This window comes from Sarcophilus harrisii, chromosome 3, assembly GCF_902635505.1.
Source record: "Sarcophilus harrisii chromosome 3, mSarHar1.11, whole genome shotgun sequence".
Taxonomy (NCBI): Eukaryota; Metazoa; Chordata; class Mammalia; order Dasyuromorphia; family Dasyuridae; genus Sarcophilus; species Sarcophilus harrisii.
The window spans coordinates 355,578,256-355,600,178 of NC_045428.1; the positions used below are offsets into that span (position 1 = coordinate 355,578,256).

The 21,923-nt window shown below is 32.7% G+C and overlaps 1 protein-coding gene across 6 annotated transcripts in view; it reads right to left on the reverse strand.

The window, feature by feature from the left end:
- Positions 1–722: 722 nt before the first annotated feature.
- ORC4 (origin recognition complex subunit 4) overlaps positions 723–21,923 on the reverse strand; it is a 62,566-nt gene continuing 41,365 nt past the window's right edge. For all 6 annotated transcript variants that reach the window (XM_012544702.3, XM_012544706.3, XM_031960038.1 and 3 more), the window contains 8 exons: positions 21,598–21,646; positions 20,889–21,040; positions 18,522–18,695; positions 14,959–15,045; positions 3,717–3,825; positions 3,072–3,167; positions 2,903–2,970; positions 723–1,278 (listed from right to left, as the gene is read on the reverse strand). In XM_012544702.3, the coding sequence (XP_012400156.1) occupies positions 1,090–1,278; positions 2,903–2,970; positions 3,072–3,167; positions 3,717–3,825; positions 14,959–15,045; positions 18,522–18,695; positions 20,889–21,040; positions 21,598–21,646 (924 nt within the window). In that variant the 3' untranslated portion in view covers positions 723–1,089. The remainder of the gene's footprint in view (positions 1,279–2,902; positions 2,971–3,071; positions 3,168–3,716; positions 3,826–14,958; positions 15,046–18,521; positions 18,696–20,888; positions 21,041–21,597; positions 21,647–21,923) is intronic.

Here is a 21,923-nt window from a genome sequence, read left to right on the forward strand (position 1 = left end):
GACACTTTAAAGGGTTAAGAGAATAGTATATCTATCTAATGATCATTAGCATATTGTAAAATACAAAATATATTTTTGACTAACTTAAAATCTAACATGTTCTCCTAGTACCTTTTGGAGCAATTTGGATTCAGAACATGTTATATATACCAAAGAATCAGGAAGAATGTGGGTTCAAATTCCACCACTGACACCTACCAACGTACTAGCCACGGACAAGACAATCCTCTCATTTACAGTACATTAAAGAATTATTTTGGAAATTACTAAAAGTTAACAGATCTAAATCATCATCTCTAATTCTGTTGTTAAGTCATTGAAGCAAAACATGTAAAGTTCAATATTCCAGAAAAATGCCCTCATATTACTGGGGTTGTTGTGAATATAAAATGAGATTTTATTTCTACAAAACACTTAGCACAGTACCTGGCACAAAGGCAGTTTCTCTTTTCTCCTCCCTTATTTAGAAACATGAATGGCTCCTAAGGAAGCTATCTCCATTATCATTCCCCACTTGAGGTTAAGAAAAAGAGATAGAAACATTGTGTGTGCATGACATAACACAAAGGCAGCTCAGGAGAATTATTACTAAATGTCAGAAATCAGTTCCACTATTAGGATTAATATTGTGACACTAATAAAGGGGGGAAAAATCACCTTGTGGTTAATTTTAAAAGTTTGGTTTTCTACTTATAAATATATGGAAAATCAAAACAGTAAGATTTGATAAGATGATTAAATTTTATTCTTTGTAACTAAAAACACGTTCCTTAAGTGAACATAAACACTGTATCAAGTCAAACATAATCACAAACTTTGAACAACAAAAATCATATATAGTAGACAAAATGCAAAAGTTCAGTAAGTCAAATGCTTAAAAATGACATGAACTAAGAAACAACTCAAATTTCTATTCTCTTTTATATTTAAAAAAAAGGGCTTACTAAATTAAAGGCTACATATATGTATTCTATCATATGAAATTTTATAAGTCATAATGCTTTATTAAAACTTTTACAATATTGAGATCTCTCAGCTTTAAAGGCAACATAATTTGATTTATTCGGATACCTAAATTGTTGGTCAGATTCACAACCAGCTCAGTGAAGAAGCTGCCCACTGTCTAACATCTGTAGGGCAATTTGGGTACTTTTGAAGAGCATCCATAATTTGATTATTGTCCAAAAGCAATTTCACCAGTTGGTATTCTCTCTGCGTATTTACTGATGTTCTCTCCATCACTTTTACTAATTCTAGTTGCTGTAAGTGTTCAAATGCCTAAAGGGAGAGAAATATTTCAAGTTAAACAGACAAATAAAAATTAATCAGTGAACATTGCTATTTTTTGGTTCTATGGGTAATACAATTTGCTTGATATCCAGACTCAAGAATATCTCTAGAATTAAAGAGGCTTGTTATTAACTTTTGTACTGATTTGTACTGCATGACAAAAATCTCATGTCTTATCTCTTATCAAAAAGGAAATTATTAATCCGTTACTAATATCCAGTAAATCCTATTTACTCATACTGAAATTTCATCTATAGCTACAATAATAAATGTTAAAGGGTAGTGGCAAAGAGTTTTATGTGTTTGCTTCTTTTGGAGAGAGAGTTTTGTGAGGTGAAAGTGGACTGGCAGCATATATATAATATTTGTTCTATATAATTCCTAGGGATAAGAATAATTTCATTTAATGGAGGACTGGACGGAATAATTTTTCATCCATCTCCTTCAAACAAGTTCTCCATTTTGCTGGAGGATGAGCTGGGGAAAAAACTGAGGGAACCAGTAAAGTACATGCTTATGTGCATAAGATAGCCACTCCCACTCTTTTTGCCTAACTTGAAACTTCAGCCTCAAGAGTCCCACATATCCTCTTTGTGTTTTAATACATTTGTTATTCTACATAAAAATATTTTAGAATGTATTTCTTACAATCTGATACCTTGGAATTCATCCTTATGTCTTTTATTATTTTGTATTTGTTTTGAATCAATCAGTAAGGATTTATTCAGTAGCAAATGTTTTTGTAAGTATTGTGTAAAATTCTGGAGATATAATGCCAAAATACTTGAAAGTTTCTGACTGCACTACTGCAAAAGACAAATGTTTACATATAAGTGTATCTAACACACACACACACACACACACAACAAATGTATACGAAAATATATCACACACACACACACACATATCTTTTACTTAAGAAATCTATTATGTCAAGAGAAATGTCAAAAACAATGAACACTCTCCTGCTCGCTCTTCTCTCAACTTTTACACTTTAACTTGGGTTTTTTTTGGTAGATACACTCTATATAACATTGTTTTAAAGCAATATTGGTGGGATAATGAGGTTAACACATTTTACTTGCTGCCCTAATCTAAAAACTTCTTAGTAGTGACCCGAGAGCACTTGCCACAAAGTCTTTTGAATGAAATTCAATTTATCTATAATTCCATTTTGCCTTGCTACTCTCTCAAGAGAGCTGAGAAAAAAACCCCAAAGCTTTTAACCTAAGCTATATGAATAAGTATATTAATATTACATCTTAATGAATTTTCTTCCCGAAAACACTGGCTTCTTAAATTAGCTGCTAGAAGTGACAAAAATGGATCTTGAATTAGAAGAGAAAGGAACCTGATAGTTTGCACCAAGGACTAAATTCCATGACTATATGTACCTACAATTAGACAGCAGAGGGCAGCATACCTCCAAAAAAGAAAATGATTTACATGATTATTTATTAAAGTTATACAATAGCCTAAATACTTTTTTGCTTGTCTAAAAGCAATTTTCTAGTGATTATTTCATGCAAAGGATTATTTCAACAAACCTCATGTGAAAAAGTTCTCTCTTAGCACAAATTTTTGTACAAAATTGAACAAAAACAAATCTTACCTTCATAACGACAGGTTTTTCAAAATTATAAACTGAATGGGCCTTCCTTTGGATAAACTTCTGAAACTCTGCAATAAAATAAATGAGGTTTTAGGTATGCTTGGGATTAAAAAAAAACAAAAGGAAAAGAAAACTGAAAAGTCTTAACAAAATTATTAAAATATCTTACCATTATATACCATTTGAAAATTAAAAGGTTCATCTTGATAAATGTCATTTAAATGTTTCATTGCTATAAGAAGACAGATTTCTAACACTGAAAGACCTGAAATGAAAAAGAAGCAAAATTTAAGTTGTTATTCAATCATGTTCAACTCTTCATTATTTCATGGACCATAGCATTTTAATATTGTCCAATGGGGTTTTTTTTTGGCAAAGAAACGGAATTCTATTCAGTAGACAGAAATAAGCACTATGCTGTAACTGTCCAAATTCATATAAAAGATATAATTAATAGATAATGAATACAGAGCTGGAAGAACTTTTAAGGCCATCTAGTCTAATTCCCTTTTACAGATGAGGAAAACTAAAAGTACCTGCACCCACAGGTCACACAGATAAACTTTCAGAGATGTGATTTGGTTTGATCATAGAAGTCTTGTTCCACATCCAATTTATTTTCCATTGATGATAAAAGTAGTTTCTATAAGACCATTAACCCTACTCATTTCTTTATAAGTAAACTAAATGAGTAAAGAAAAGCTTTAAATAGCTTTCATTAAAGAGGCCTTCACTCTGATTTCATATAAACCACTAAGTTTATAAACTGAAATATAATTTCATATCACAAGCACAAAAAAGTTAGCTACCTTACCATGTACAATATTTGCTTTAGAGTCCATACTACACAAATGGTTTGCTTCTATCAGGTCTGTTGGAATAATAAATGGACGAGATGACGTTATGTGACTTAAAGCAAGCATCTAAGGAAAAAAATGGGAATTAGAAAAAAACAAATTACTTAATGTGGGAACTTTGGTGAAAACAATAAGCACCAGTTCTTATTTTGGAGCCTTATTCCTAATGAAAGATTAAAAATGAATGGCTAGGATAACTAGTCTCAGATTTCATTCCCTATCAAAGTGTTTCTAACCATAGGTGATTTTAAAAAAGAGACTAAAAAACAAGAGTTGCTTATGAAGTCTAAAACCACTTAATTTAACCAAGGGCTTTGGAGGAGGTCAACAGAAGAAGAAACAGAAAAGACAACTAAGCAAAATTTTGTTTCCAGCTTCAAAATCCCTCACAGAAACGAAGTGCCTATTTGTGGACTGAAGTCCACACAAACTCAATTTCTCTACTTTTTGTGGATATAAGAACTCATTTACTTATTTGACAAGTGTTTACTAATCATCTCTGTAAAGGTGCTGTGCCATGGGAGCCATGAAGCCTATAAAAATGAAATAGTTCTTGCTCTTATGAAAAACTTAAATCTATTAGTAAAGATAAATTACACAACTATAAATCAAAACAGAATGTGGCAAAATTTCAGAGTGCTACAAAATTTGTGAGCTGGACCAGGCACAGTGGACAGAGCACCAACCTGGGAGTCAGGAGGACCAGAGTTCAAATTTAGCCTCAGACATTTGATACTAGCAGTGTGATTTTTTAAAATAGCTTTTTATTTAAAAGTTATAAGCATGGGTAATTTTACAGCATTGACAATTGCCAAACGTTTTGTTCCAGTTTTTCCCCTCCTTCCAATTCCTCCTCCCCCCAAGGTGGCAGGTTGACCAATACATGTTAAATATGTTAAAGTATAAATTAAATACAATATTAGTATAAATGTCCAAATAGTTATTTTGCTGTACAAAAAGAATCGGACTTTGAGGTAGTGCACAATTAGCCTGTGAAGGAAATCAAAAATGCAGGCAGACAAAAATAAAGGGACTGGGAATTCTATGTAGTGATTCTTAATCATCTCCCAGAGTTCTTTCGCTGGGTGTAGCTGGTTCAATTCATTACTGCTCTACTCATTTGGTTCATCTCATTGTTGAAGAGGGCCAAGTCCATCAGAATTGATCATTATATAGTATTTTTATTGAAATATATAATCTTCTGGTACTGCTCATTTCACTCAGCATCATGTAAGTCTCTCCAGCCCTTTCTGAAATCATCCTGCTGGTCATTTCTTATAGAACAATAATATTCCATAATATTCATATACACAATTTATGCAGCCATTCTCCAATTGATGGGCATCCACTCAGTTTCCAGTTTCTGGCCCCTACAAAGAGGGCTGACACAAACATTCTTGCACATACAATTCTTGCACATCTTTAAAATCTCTTTGGTATACAAGCCCAGTAGTAACACTGCTGGGTCAAAGGGTTTGCAGTTTGATAACTTTTTGAGCATAGTTCCAAATTGTTCTCCAGAATGGCTTAGATGTACACCAACAATGTATCAGTGACCCTGTTTTCCCACATCCCCTCCTACATTAGCAGTGTGATTCTGAGCAAATGCCTCACTCCACCCTCCAAAAAGTTTACCATTCGTTATTTTTGTTGTTGTTGTTGTTTTAATGGCTTGGTTTTTGGCTGATAGTTCCCCGTCTCTGCCCCCAATTCCTTTTCCATAGTTTTCAACAATTTGTCCCAATTATTGATTTCTTCTCTGTTGCCTACACACATCATTCTCCCCACTATTCTTAAAAAAAGCAAAAACAAAAACAAGAATCCTTGGTACCACTGTCCCGTATCTCTTCCCTTTTTTCTCCCCAGCCAAATTGCTAGAAAAGACTTATCGCTACTCTCATTTCATTTTCTTTTCCAAACCCTTGCATTTCTGGCTTTTGACCTCAATCACTCAACTGAAATTTGTTCTCCCTAAACTGAAAAAATTAATATAATCTTTCCTCATTTTCATTTTTTTTAACCTCTGCAGTTTATATAACATCTGAACCACTTCCCTTTCAATTCTCTTTCCTCTCTTGGTTATTTTGACAATGTTCTCTTGATTTTCTTATGTATGACAACTTTTCATTCAACTGTGTTGGATCACCCATATCCCATCAAAGTCCTGTCTAAACCTTTTCTCTTCTATCTCTACTTGTTCTTGAAATCACCAATCCCTTGGGTTAAATTATCTTCTCTATAATGATGGCTCAGATATAAGGAGATACAGCCTTTATCGGCTTCCTGAGCTTCATCTACCTTTTGCATATTTTGAACATAAGCATATAATCTGTAGCTCACATTTAAAAAATTCAGATCAGAACTCATTGTCTCACTCCATTATCTCACTCTTCTCCCAAACTACTATTTGTTGAAGACAATAATGTCCCCCACTTCAATCAATTTTTTTAACTGCAGCTACCTGATTTCACCAAAGCACCAAACACCAGTGTGTTTTGGGATGTGCTCTTAACTTAGCCCTGTACTGACTGCCTTTCCAAAAATCTTTTACAGTACTCTTCTTAATGGTATCACAGAGGATACCATTTCTCTTCCACATCAAGACCTTTTTTATTGCTTCTATCTTCCATGTCTGTAATGTAATCCTTAGTTTCCCTCAAGGTTTAGCTCAATCATGGGATTCTACATGAAGCTTTCCCAGCTGTCAAAAGTTTTCCTCCTACCCAATTTCTTCACTTGGAACATCCCTACTCCAAATAGAATATGAGGGCTCAAGGACAAGAACTGTTTCATTTTTGTCTTTATTATCTTTACCATCTAGCACTCTAAGATACATCAATAATTTAATAAATGTTTATAAAATGTGTCTTCTGTTTTGTTGGTAAGAAAATTGGCAATTATTATTTTTCTACACTTTTATAACCTTTTCCTCCATCAGATAACTGAGTATCAATTCCCCATACCTCAACCCCATACCCCCCCCCCCCAAACATATTACCTATGGCTATTCTCTCTTCCTATATGGTAAAGAGATCAAGCCTTCTCTTTATGGTAAATTTTTTTACATCAGTTTATTGAAATAATTTGTATTCATGTCCAAATATTTATCCATTTCTTATTTTCTGCCAATATCTCATTTAAATAGGTTAGTTTGAAGTTATTTTAACATCCTTTTCTCATTTAAATATTTCACTGTGCTTTACATTTTATTCTTTTCTGTAACAACAGATACACTCCTAATTTAATAGTCTTGTGTTTACTAATAAAAATCCATTTCATTTTTTGATATTTGGTGCTTTCCATATCCAGGGCCTCCAAATTCTTTACTTGAAAATACTAACAATACGTTGGTATAAAGTTTTTCAATTCTATAATAAATCAGACACCTCAAACTATATCTTCCTGAACGTTATATACCCTTTTTAGCCATATGTGCTAATATATTTTTTTTTTACCTTTGCAACAAATTACTATCAAAGTAGAAGCTGATTTCATTTGGAGACTGAATTCTGAAGCATTAGTTTTCCTTTTCATCCATGACAACAGATTCTGATATATAACTGGAAATTGTTTTCATTGGTGGCATTTAAAAAAAAATGCTTATGACAAGCAGTGCAATATGACATCACGAAGCATCCCATGATGTATGTATTTATTCTTGTCTTTAATGCATAAAACAAATTCCACCATCTCACTAATTTGCCTCTTCCAAAAAAAACTTTGTCCTTCTTTTACTTAGCTGTAACCTATGGCATCAATGTCTATATTGATTTAATGTCTTACATATGATTTAATAAACAAGGGCTTCACATTTAGAGGGGCAGAAATGAAATATTTCGATACTAACTATAAATTCGATGATTCTTTGCAAATCTGGTCCCCTCCTTCTTTGACACCCTGACATGTTACTTAGAAGTAGAAAAGCATAGAACTGCAGTTTGACGATTTTTGAGTTGTCATGATCAAAGAATTTATCACCAACTGAGCAGCCTACAGGTGACTATGTTCACCATACTTAACTAGGTTGGCTCTGTCTAGCTTGGTAGTCTGGCAGATCGGCTTCACGAGCACAACACTCTGAGATCTTTGGAATACTTCTGTGTCTGACTATGCAGTTGCCTGTCTTTAAACTCCAGAAAAAAGAGAGAAGCAGCAAGGAAGACCCTCAATCTGTGATGATTCTACACTTCCTGGAGGGAAAACAGAGTTCTTTCTACATTGGAACTATGGAAGGAGATAATATTTTTAAGAACCATCTGCATAAAGGTAAGAGTCAAAAGTCCTGAGCATTGGGGAGTGGGGGGAGAGAAATAAAAGGGATAAAAGAAAGAAGAAAAAGGGGTAATGAAAGGGAAAGAAAAGAAGGCAAAGAATAAAATAATGGAAGAATACCTATATCAAGAGGTGAAAGGGAAAACAATGAACATTAAATATTTTATGATGAGGTGACAATTCAATTAAGTTAGGAAAAAAAACAAGTAGATTTGGGAATAAATTACTTTCATTATCTATTAATGTTGCTCATAAATAAAAGTACTTCAAATCTGTAGATGCAAGTCAGGGAACTACAAAACAGTTTCTTTACAATTCTATCACTACATAAGAAGGAATGGGAAAGAGAGGGAAAGAGGGAGGGAAGAAGGATGAACATATCCAAAAAGAAAAGATCTTGCTGAAGAAACATTGAAAAGGGATGACCAATGCATTTGGAAAAAAAAAAAAAAAAAACTCGGAGCTCATGATTTAAACCACAGATATCAATCTTGCTGCCTGATACAGATTAAAATATGATTGAGAAATGTTTAATAGAATAAATAACTTTAATAGAATAATATAAATAACTTTAATATTTAACTTTAATAATAATGATATTTAATAAATAACTATAAATAACTTTAATAGAATAAATAACTTTGAGAATAAATGACTTTGAGAGGTCTCTAGGACAATGAGTTTGAAATGTCTAATATGACTGCAATACATCTACTTAATAGCATCCCATTTCATCTCCCATCAGCTCTTTCTCTATTCAAATCTATCTTCCACTCAAGATGCCCAATGTGCAAATTTGATCATGTAATCACACAACTTAACAAACTTTGTCATCTCTTTAACATTTAAAACTTTTCACAATGTGGTGGTCCCTTCTTGCCTTTCCAGATATTTTATACATACACTGCTGCCCAAACTGTAATTTGGGCCACACTGACTTCATGTAAAATATTCTTCCATTTCCATTCCTTTACACTGGTTAACTCACATGCTTGAAATATATTCTAAGTATCCCCTCCATTTTGAATCTAGTTTCTTTCATGCCTCAAATCATGTCTCACCTTCTACAAAAAGCTTTCTTCTCAGCTTTCCATTCTCATTTACTAATGTTTTCTTTCCCAAATCATACTGTATTGGTTTTATTGTTATATACTGTCTCCAGCAATAGAATGTAACTGCCTAGAATTTATCTCACATTTGTCTTTATCTTCAGTGCTTAGTAAAACATCTGGCACCAAATAGCTACTTAATAATGAATGCTAGCTGATCAACTCAAACAACACTATTCTCCTAAACTAGATCCGAAATTATTCCCTTTCTCCAATCCTTTCAAGAATTCATAAACCCAAATAAATAAAATTTCTGAACTGGAAGTAGGAATAGACAGGTGAGAAGAAAACTGGGGACAGAGGAACACCTAAGGAAGGTATATTTTAAGGAAGATATTTTAAAAGCTGCAGAAAAGTCAAGTGGGATGAAGAAAATAGGCCATCAGATTTGAGTCAGAATGAATATGATGAAGGTATAACTTTTTCTTCCAAATATACTGTTGTCTAGCATCTTCACTGCTGTTCTCTTTGACCTCTAATCCCCTCTTGCTTTTAAAATTTCTTTCTCTTGCTTTCTCAATTCATCACTCTATTCAAAAATGACATTGTCAGATATTATGGTGATAACTACATGTACTGATAATTTATGTGTGAATCAATACTATATACATTTACTCTCTTGGATTAACTAATTTTACTTCATGCCCCTCCAATTGCATTCCCTCCTTATATTCAATGCTAGGAAGTGAAAAGAATTAAGACAATCTAAGTGTCTTTAATAAATCAATCAGAGTGTAATTATTCTTATTTAACCCAGGTTTTAGAATAAAAGACAGAGAGAGCATTATAATATAAAAAGAATGATTCTGATTAAATTAAAAAGATTTTGCACAAACAAAACCAATGCAACCAAGATTAAAAGGAAAAAGAAAATTGGGAAAAAAATTTTTATAGCAATTGTCTATGCTTTGTAAAGGCCTCATTTTTCAAATGTACAGAGAATTGTACATAAGAATACAAGTCATTATCCAAATGATAAATGGTCAAAGGACTTGGAAAAGGCAGTTTTCATATTTCTAGCCATATGAAAAGTTGCTCCAAGTCATTATTAATCAGAGAAATGCAAATTAAGACAACTCTGAGATACCACTACATACCTGTCAGACTGGCTAGAATGACAGGGAAAGATAATGCGGAATGTTGGAGGGGATGTGGGAAAACAGGGACACTAATACATTGTTGATGGAATTGTGAACACATCCAGTCATTCTGGAGAGCAATTTGGAACTATGCTCAAAAAGCTATCAAACTGTGCATACCCTTTGATCCAGCAGTGTTACTACTGGGCTTATATCCCAAAGAGATCATAAAGAACGGAAAGGGACCTGTATGTGCAACGAATGTTTGTGGCAGCCCTCTTTGTAGTGGCCAGAAACTGGAAACTGAGTGGATGCCCATCAATTGGAGAATGGCTGCATAAATTGTGGTATATGAATATTATGGAATATTATCGTTCTGTAAGAAATGACCAAGAGGACGATTTCAGAAAGATCTGGAGAGACTTACATGAACTGATGCTGAGTGAAACGAGAAGGGCTAGGAGATCATTATATCCTTCATATATACTTCAACAACAATACTATATGATGACCAATTCTGATGGACTTGGCCATCCTCAGCAATGAGATCAACCAAATCATTTCCAATGGAGCAGTAACGAACTGAACCAGCTATGCCCAGAGAAAGAACTGTGGGAGATGACTAAAAACCATTACATTGAATTCCCAATCCCTATATTTATGCCCACCTGCATTTTTGATTTCCTTCACAGGCTAATTGTACACTATTTCAAAGTCCGATTCTTTTTGTACAGCAAAATAATGGTTTGGTCATGTATACTTATTGTGTATCTAATTTATATTTTAATATATTTAACATCTACTGGTCATCCTGCCATCTGCGGGACGAGGAGGGGAAAAATTGGAACAAGAGGTTTGGCAATTGTCAATGATGTAAAGTTACCCATATATATAACCTGTAAATAAAAGGCAATTGTCAATGATGTAAAATTACCCATACATGTAACCTGTAAATAAAAGGCTATTAAAAGTCAGTTTTCAGATGAAGAAATCAAAGCTATCTATAGTCATATGAAAACATGTTCTACTAGCTATGTCCAGAAAAAGAACTCTGGGAGATGACTAAAAACCATTACATTGAATTCCCAATCCCTATATTTATGCACACCTGAATTTTTGATTTCCTTCACAAGCTAATTGTACAATATTTCAGAGTCTGATTCTTTTTCTACAGCAAAATAACGTTTTGGTCAGGTATACTTATTGTGTATCTAATTTATATTTTAATATATTTAACATCTACTGGTCATCCTGCCATCTAGGGGAGGGGGTGGGGGGGGGTAAAAGGTGAAAAATTGGAACAAGAGGTTTGGCAATTGTTAATGCTGTAAAGTTACCCATGTATATATCCTGTAAAATAAAAAGCTATTAAATTTAAAAAAAAAAAAAAAAAAAGAAAAGAAAACATGTTCTAAATCACTAAATTAGAAAAAAGCAAATTCAAAACAACTCTGTGGTACCATCTTATACCTTTCAGATTGACTACTATGACAGAAAAGAGAAATGATAAATAATGGAGAAGATATGGGAAAACTGGACACTAATGTAGTCTTGGTGGAGTTGTGAGCTGATCCAACCATTCTGTAGAGCAAAGCCTGAAGGACAACTAAACTATAAATACCTTTTGATCTAGGCAATACCGTTGTGCCACAGTTCTCTTATTATCTTAACTCAGTTTTCCTAAATTGTCCCTGAATTCTTCTGTTCAATCCTGCAAAACCACCCCTTCCCTCTTAATCATCAAAATATTTGATAAGGAAAAAAAATCCTATATTTTAGATTATCAGAATGTCTCTTCCCATCCCAAGCTACCAGATACTATCTTATTGAGATGCCGTTCCTCATTATATCATCCCCAGCTCCCCCCATCCTGTCAGAGTCCCATTCCCTCTCTCAGCACCCTGACTCTGCCCTTGCCTCAGTCTACCCCTTGTATCATTGAGAACTGTTCGCTAGATTCTTGGAGATGGCAGTCTCATCCAACCCTGGGACCAAACCATGGATCCATTTGGTTCTAGTAAATCTCTCCCTTTCAAATAAAATAGTAAACACTCTATTCTCTATCTTGCTTCAGTTTCTCCGGCATTACAATACGACTACTGGATCTATATCCCAAAGAGATGATAAAAAGGGGGAAAGGACCTACATGTACAAAAAAAAAAAAAAAAAAAAAAAAATTATAGCAGCTCCCTTTGTGGTGGCAAAGAATTGGAAATTGAAGCAACTCCTATGAAGTGGGGAATGATTGAACAAATTATGGAATACTATTGTCGTATGAGAAATAATAAGCAGGTGGATTTCAGAAAAACCTGGAAAGACTTAAATAAATTGATGCTGGGTGAAGTGAGCAGAACCAGAAGAACACTGTACACAGTAACAATACCACTCTGTGATTGTCAAGGATACACTTAGGTCTCTCAGTAATACAATGATCCAAGACAATTCCAAGAGATGATGGAAAACTTGGGATGGAAAGAATTAAAGAATCTAAATGTAGATTGAAATATACTATTTTTACTTTTTTGTCCTTTTCTTTCTTGAAAGAACAATCAGAACAAAAGGAAAAATCTAAATCTTTTGCAACTCTAAGCAAGTCTCTTTGTTCTGATTCTTCTTTCACAATATTACTAATGTACAAAAATGTACAAACATGTTTAACATGACTGTACAAGTATACCAGATTTCTGGTTTCTTGGGGAGGATGAAGGTGGAGAAAAAAAAAGGAATGCTGAAAACTATCTTCACATGAAATTGAAAAAAATTAACATATTAAATGAGGGAGAAAAAGCAACAATGAGCGACAATTCCAGAAAAATCTGAAAAGGCTTACATGAACTGATGCAAAATGAAGTAGAACAGAACCAGGAAAACAAGTCACAGTAGTAGTAACTGTGAATAACATACCACTTCTCTAGTACGGTGAGATCTAAGACAATTCCAAAGGACTTAAAATGGGAAATGCTATCCACATACAGAAAAAAATAACTGATGAAATCTGAATGCAAATCAAAGCATACTAATTTCACTTATCTTCTTCATGGTTTTTTCTTTTTTCTTTTGTTTCTTCTTTCACAGCATGAGTAATATGGAAATATTTTACATGTACACATATATAACTTATTTAAAATTCTTACCCTTTTAGGGAAGAAGAGTGGTCAGAGAGAGGGAAAAAATTTGAAATGCAAACATTTGTTTTTAAATGAATGAAAAACTTTCTTAACAAGTAGGAAAAATAATATTTAGGAAAAAATGGGTAAAATACTTTAAGACATATATAGCCTAGTCAAAGCAGAACTTTATTAATTAGTTCAATGACTTTCAAGTTTTCTGGCAGAAATGTAGAGCACACAAACTTATAGTCTGAGAACTTAAAAGGTTGGAAGTGCTCCTTTAAATAAAACTGATGATGTTTTAGTAAGAGGTTTAAAATTTTCTATTATTTTACTATAAATTGAGAGAAAATTTGGCAGCATATTAATTAGAGGAACAAACTTCAAATCAGGATTTCAAGTTCTGCTTGTGACTATGGTTCAAATTACTGAAGCTTTTAGAGATTCCAGATAATTTTCTAAGACTACAAGATAAAGACAAGCTGCCAATATGAAGAGGTTCCCCCATTGGTTTTCAACACTAAGGAAATCACAAGATCAGACCAATGAATTTTTTACTAACCATTTTCTAATACTTACAAAAGTTAACTTTAAGAACTAACATATGCAGGAAAAAAATACATCCCAATGAAAATGTGGCTGCTGCTAATGTATTCTACACATTTTAAAAGCAAATGATTTTTTTTTTCCCACTCTAGTGGTACATACAAAGCAGACCTTGGGGATAGGGAGTGGTGTTTTTTTTAGTGCTGTCTATCAGGAAGACCTAGAGTTTAAGTTTTGCCTGTGGTCTTGGGCAAGTCACCAATCTCTTCTCTTGGAACTAACTCATTGCATATGTCTAGAACTTTTAGTTGAAGAACATGTGCTGATCTACTTTAGGAGGAGTTTCTTCACTTCAATCTCTACTACAAATGAAATCACAGATTTTCTTGAAGAAAAAAAAAATTCCATATTCAGAGCTGGGACTAAGGTTATAGGCTACCCAGGAAAAACTTGTTGCTTAGGAAAAAATACTATAAAATAATATATTTTTAAAAGGAAATTTTAATAAATACTACTTTAAATGCCAGAAAATGCCACTGCAAGGGGAAGTAGGTATATATTTTGTGATATCAGCCAAGCATTTATTAAGAGCTGTGAAACAGATATTTAACTAACTTTTCAAGAGCAACACAGCTATTCTCCAAGAATAACCAAAATTTGTCCACAAGAATGAAGCCTAATATTATTAAACCTTCAAAGATTCGAGATTTCTAATGTTTTCTTTGCCAATTAGCAACTGCATGGAGAAAACATATTTTGTCCTTAAAAATGGCCATAAGAAAGAGAGTATAAAAATAGTATAAGAAGCCAATAAAGAAGACACATAGATAATATATCTTGGAAAAAAAGATTTGAAAACAATGAATTAAAGAGCTTCATATTTTCAAAAGTTATTTTACATATTAATTTTTCTCCTTAGAATTACTGAATATTCTTAGAAAAGAAATCTTTATCACAAAAGTCTCTATATTTTAAAATACTTGGAAAAATTTTTCCAAAATCCAATTAATTTGTGAAATAAAGTAATAAACAATCATACATAATTCCATAAAGACAAAAGCAATGATACAGATGAATACAAACCAGTAACATATGCAATGATCGGAGGTCTTTACTAGCATGGAAATGTTTCAGCAGAACATCTTTCACATTCTTATCTTCTGAGAGACCCTAAAATAAAATAAAAATGGAAGCCGATATCATTTACAGCTGAAGATCTGAAACATAACAGGGTCATGCCAAGATGTATGGCTGACAATAATAATGAACAATAATTTCTTAATAAATAAAAACTGGTGGCTTTTTTTTTAGGTAACTAAATGCTAAAATTAAAATGAAACAAAACTTCAATGTCTACTTTTTCATGAATGTGTCAAAGAAATGAACTAAATACTGATAATTCCTTTTATAAATAAAACAAAAATTAATATTTTGTCATTCAAAAGAGCTTAAGTATACATGCCAGCCCCTAACTTCCATTGCCTCAGAGAATTTGGAAATGATGATTTCTCATTATGAACCACCAGAAGGAGTAAAAAATTTCTTTGAATGATAATTAAACTTACAATTTAAATCATGGAAACAGGAAGTTTGTTCCTTAAAAATCTTTTTTCCTAAAATTTACTGTTATGTTGTATACAATGTCAAATATATTAACATTTAAGTTATATAAGACTTATAAGGCTGACTACATGATAGACATCCTGTTGGAAAAGTATCTTTTTAACCATTTGATTGGTACTTGAATAGAAAATACACTTAAATGTTTTTTTGACATGTATTTATTATTTTAACAGGATGGTTAATAAGATGAGTTAGAACCTTTTAGTTTGGATATTTTTTTCTAATATAAAGCACTTTGCACAATGCTAGGAACATATGGGATGCAATTTGCACTGCTAGGGAGAGTATGCATATTGATAAGATGATGATGATGATGGCTAACATTTATATAGTGATTACTATGTGCCTGGCACTGCATTAAACACTTTACCAGTGATTATCTCATCTGATTCATAAAACAACCTTTGAAGGTGGGTGTTTTAATTATTTTTATTTTGTAGTCGAGAAAACTTGAGGCAAAACGAAGTTAAAAGTCTTTGCCTAAGGCCAAATTTCAGTTCAGACATTCTTCAATCTAGGGCCAGTGCTCTATGGACTGTGTCATCTAAATTCACTGAAGCATTTATGAGAAATAATGTAGCATGATACTTAATGTTAAGATTAAAAGCTAATTTTGCTATTGGCTCCCTTCCTCTCCCAAAAAATATTTAAAAATTGATGAGGCTTAATTAAATAAACATGATTATTTTATTTCTTTCTAAATAACGACTAATCAGTTACAGTTCCAAAACCTTGTCATCTGATTAGAGAATGCTAACATCACAAAAGTTTCAAGGAAAGAAAGTTGTGTCCCCCAAGAATTAGTGGTAAAAGTAAAATGGTTTTTAAAAGAAGGCAACTGGAATAGGAATGGTTGTGAGGCAGAGTGTTTGTTAAGGGAAGAGAAATGAATGAAAAGCAAGTAACATGACAAAATGGGATGATTCAGTAACTTTTAGTTTAAGTAAAGTTGACCCTGGCAGTTGGCTCCTTGCCAGTATTTTCAGTTATTTATTTGAAAAATAGCATTAATAGTCCTAAAATTTGGAATTCTCTCTAGTTTTTCAGAATTGGGTTTATAATATAATAATAAACTAGAATTGAAAGAACTTTTAATTATTTTCAATCAATCTTGGTCCTCCTTTACATACAGTTCAATTGTCAACTGAATTTACAATCCATTTTTCTTTTTTTAAAGCTTAATTTCAAAACATTTACATAGATAATTTTCAATATTCACCTATGCAAAACTTTTGTGTTCTAATTTTTTCCCTCCTTTCTTCCCCTCATTCCCTCCCTACAATATGTTAAACATGTTGCAATCCCCTATCGCTTGCTATTCTCTGCAACTCATTACTATTTCCTGTAATCATTTCATCTGAAATAATTAGAAAAAAGAAAATGTATTCAAATTAGCAAAATCTAGGACCTAACTTTATTAGAGTAATAAAGGACTTGAAGATCAACTAGTCTATATTACTACTCATAGTGCAGTTAAGAAAAACGAGGTTCTGAGAAAACAAACTGACTTGCCTAAAAGGAAGGTATCAAAGGTTTAAGACTGAAGGAAAGATCTTGGGAATATAGTAGCAAATTACTATGGAACTACTTTAAGAGTCAAGATAAACCCTATTCTTTCAATCCCTGGTAAAGGCATCTGGTGGCAAGAATTTGGCCTCATTTACTTAATAGCTCTGTGATATTGGACAAGTCATTAATCTCCATATGCCTGAGTTTCTTCAGTTCTAAAATGTAAAGAGTAATAGCACATACCTCACAGGGTTTTTGTGAGAAAGAAATGAGATCATATTTGCAAAGAACGCCAAGCACAGTAACAGGCATATAAGAGGAACTATATAAAATGTTTATTCCCTTCCCTTATATTTTTAACTTATCTCAAATGTTATTTGATATTTAGATCTTGCTTACAAAATGAAAAGCTCAAAGCCCAAAGCATATGGTAGAGTTCACTAGTACATGTTGATGTTATTTACAAATGTATATAATCTGAATTAGTTTATAGTACAAATATTCCTGTATCCATAGAGAAATGAATTACAATCATTGACCTAAGAAATTGATATGAGATTATGCATCTATATTTCCATCATCCAATCCATGTATACAAATGTATTTTTCCTTAAGATGCTACTAAAAACACACACACACACAGAGGCAATTACATTCACTAACTATTGCATATCTAACCCAATAACAAAAATGGCACTTTACAAAATGTTTGTGGCAGCCCTGTTTGTAGTGGCTAGAAACTGGAGAATGAATGGATGCCCATCAATTGGAGAATGGTTGGGTTCATTGTGGTATATGAATGTTATGGAACATTATTGTTCTATAAGACATTACCAGCAGGATGAATACAGAGAGGCTTGGAGAGACTTACATGAACTGATAAGTGAAATGAGCAGAACCAAGAGATCATTATATATGTCAACAACGATACTGTATGAGGATGTATTTTGATGGAAGTGGATTTCTTTGACAAAGAGAAGATCTAATTCAGTTCCAGTAGATCAATGATGGACAGAAGCAGCTACACCCAAAGAAAAAAACACTGGGAAATGAATGTAAACTGTTTGCATTTTGTTTTTCTTCCCGGGTTATTTTTACCTTCTGAATCCAATTCTCCCTGTGCAACAAGAAAACTGTTTGGTTCTGCACACATATATTATATCTAGGATATACTACGACATATTCAACATATATAGGACTGCTTGCCATCTAGGGGAGGGGGTAGAGGGAGGGAGGGGAAAAATCAGAACAGAAGTGAGTGCAAGGGATAATGTTGTAAAAAAAATTACCCTGGCATGGGTTCTGTCAATAAAAAGTTATTATAATAAATAATTTTTTTTTTAAAAAAATGGCACTTTAAAGAGAAATATGCAGTTTGATATTTCAACTCTGTAAATAAACAATGTTTTTTTCCATTTTATATCACAGTAATATTAGAAGTACCGTGCAAGTTTTAATTGCTTTCTAAAATGCATAAATCAAATCTCCATATTATTGCCTTTGTTTAAAATTACCTGAACTGTTTCATTCCATTTCTCAGTAAAGTGCTTGTCTGGAAATTCTTCAGGTAGTGTTAATTGTTCTTTAAATATTTTAAGATATTGTGAGAAACTAAAGGAATTCATTAAATGTATCTGCCGGTGAGAAAAACGTGACTTCACTCTTTTTTCCAGGAGCTCAAGAATATCCTTAAAAAAGTAACAATAACATTCATGTCATAAAGTGTTATATAAATGTCACATTGAAAGAAATATTTAAATTGTTAAGATACATTTTGCAAAATTCATTGAACAATAGAAATACATGTGTCAAGACAGGAGAACAATAAAAATCAATGTCATTTAAAATTTTAATGCAACTTTGTAAAAAAATTACTCTCTGAGGTTCTAAGTGATTTTCATTGTCACAGCCTCTCACTTTGGATATATTTACAGCTTTATTCACAGCTTTACCACTCTAACACTTCAGTGACTAATGAATATACATCCAAAATTTCAATATGGGTAAGGCATTTTTACCCAGCTACTTTTCAATCAGAAAAGTTTAACAAAATTTAAAAAATGCTTATTTTCTGTTCATGCATTATCTCAGTAAGACTCAAGACTCTCATGAATGTGTCTCATCCCCTGCCATCTTGGGATAGTGCTCCTATACAGACTTAAAAATAACCTTATTATGTATAATCAACAAGTATATAAAAGATAGAGGTTTCCTACAAGAGGAGAGATAGTAATGATCTGCTATGTTCAGTCTTCATGGAACTATATAGGAAAGTGGTCCTTATATTCAATATTCATCCTTTGGCAAATTCTCAACTATCTCCTCACTTTTTCTCTTGGAATTTTCCCTATGCTCTACTCTACCAGTAGCCACATTACCATTTGTCTCCCCGTTCTATTTTGCCATCTAGAATACTTATTCCATTAAAAACAAAAAATCTTCTTCTTTAAACTATTTTCACTTTTCTACACTAACAGAATCCTGCACAAAGCAAAAGGCAACACTTTTCTCTACAAAACCGATAATTCTTTCTCTCATGCCATCTCAAACACTGAACCAGGAAGAACATGAATAATCCTCAAGCCTTAATCCCATTTCCAGATTATTCCTCTGGCATTACTGCTCAGCAATCTCTGGTCCCCAAGTTCAGCAACTTCCTAAAATTCGATGAGTATTATCTTCACTCTACTCCAGTCACAAATACAGATTGTCCTTTCTCTGGCTATAACATTTAAATGATATATCACTCTTTCTAAAGCTATTCTTCACTATGACCTCTATTTCCTATACTTTTCTCAGTTCTCCTAATCTATTATCCTCTGATTGTCCTTCTCTCTTTACTCTTGAAACTCATTAACTAGCTCAGCTGGAGCTTTGGGATATTCTTGAATATCCTGACTCTCTCTTATAGCCAGTCCCATCTTTCCAAAGACCCAAATCATCTGTCTTCTTGGTTGCTATTTATGAGGTAGCTACGTGGCACAATTTAGCACCCTGGGCCTGGCTCAGGAGACAACAGCATTACCTCCTCCTAGTGTTATAAGTGAGGTTCAGGTGACATAATAATTATACTTGGCAGAGATTATATAAATATTAGGGATGATGGTGATGATTATGATCATGATATACTAGACACCTAGAAAAAGTCATACAATTATAATCTAAATTCAAATGGACTTTCATTGATACCCAGAACTCCTTTAATTCTTCATTATCACACTCTATATACAAGTAGGTATTCCAAATTACCTCTTTTCTAAGGTTGTCTCATATGTAAAATAGAAATAATAATTATACGTGTCTTACAAGGTTGCTCTGAGGATGAAGTAAGGTTATATATTTTAAAATTTTGTAAAACTAAAAAGCACTACTATTACTACTACTACTAGTACTCTTCTTCCTCATTATTATTTTTTTTTTCCCCACTGTATCAGCTGTTCTAATCTCTATCTTTGGGGAAATATACGGTATTCGATTATCATTCTTGTTTATGATTGATATACGTCCATGAAATCAGTGAATAAGTAATAGCTGTTGAGCTGAAGTGAAGAAAATTGCTCAATGGGAGCACTCCATCAATGAAAATCTTCCTTTTTCAAATGAATATTATAAGTGCTTATCTATATTGGTTGATGCATAAAAAGTACCCATTATTTTGATAAACAACTCTCTGTACTGTCTATACCATCCCATGCTTTCACATTTGACTGTCATATAGGATATTTTGATTCTGTATTTTTTTTTTCAAGTTTAGTTAACTTATATGTAGCCTTGACATTAGGAGGAAATGGTACTCAAAGTATGCATGGATGAGATTATATCAACGTTAAGCAAACGTTAAGTTAGGCTATTTATGTTAAGTTTTAAAAGAACTGACCTACCAATCTACATGTAAGACCAATAACAGCAACAGGAGTCTGTGCTGATTGAGAAATATCAAAAAGGTTATAGAGGAGTGTTTGGTTTTTATGATGTGCAAAGAGATCAAATTCATCCAGAATGAAGATCACAGGACAACTGGTAGTCCGGTCACCTAAGATTAAACCAGAGTTTAAAATGGAAAGATAAGTACATAAAACTTCTTTACATTTCCAAACTATTCATTAAAGGAATTTATAAACACATTATAAATGTCAATGAAAAACCATTAAAAAATGTTCCTGCAATGAACTAATAATACTATCAAAATTGGTGTCAAATTTTTGTTAAATAGTATCTTATTTAAAATTTATAAGACAGATATAGTTTTATTAATAGCTGTGTAGAAATCCATACTTTTGATTTTTAAATATTGAGGTTTTCTCTCAACTCAAAAGAGGTGTGGGAGGCACCTTATGAGTATCGATTAATTGCATGTATTTTCAAACATCATTATATGTATGATTTTTCTAAACTGCCTTTTTCTTTTTTAAAGTTTTGTTATAAGAGATGGTTCACCAGGTAGAAGGAGAATATATTTGATAATAAATGTAATATAAAAATAAAAGCTATCAAAAAGAAACACACGTACACATATATAGAAATAAATGTCTGTGAGAAAATTGTCTCAATTTACCTTCCAAGCTGCATCTTATTGTTGCTTGTAATTACCTTTTTTTAAAGCTTCCAGAAGAAAAGAAAGATTTTCAGCAAAGGTTCCCTATAAGTGTAAAAAAAAAAAAAAAAAAGATTAAGATGAGGAGTCTAAAAGAAAAGGTAAGAGAGAGAACATATTCCCTTAGACTTAATAAATTTTGTCCTTTTTACTATGTCTGAAGAGACAGTCTGAAGTAATTGGTTAACATCAATAGAATATAATGAACCTTAACTTTTAAAAAGGAACCAATTCCACAAAAAGACATACAGAACATCATCATCATCATTCTGCATACATTAACTGGCTTGGTTAAAAACAATTATACAATGACATATGATTG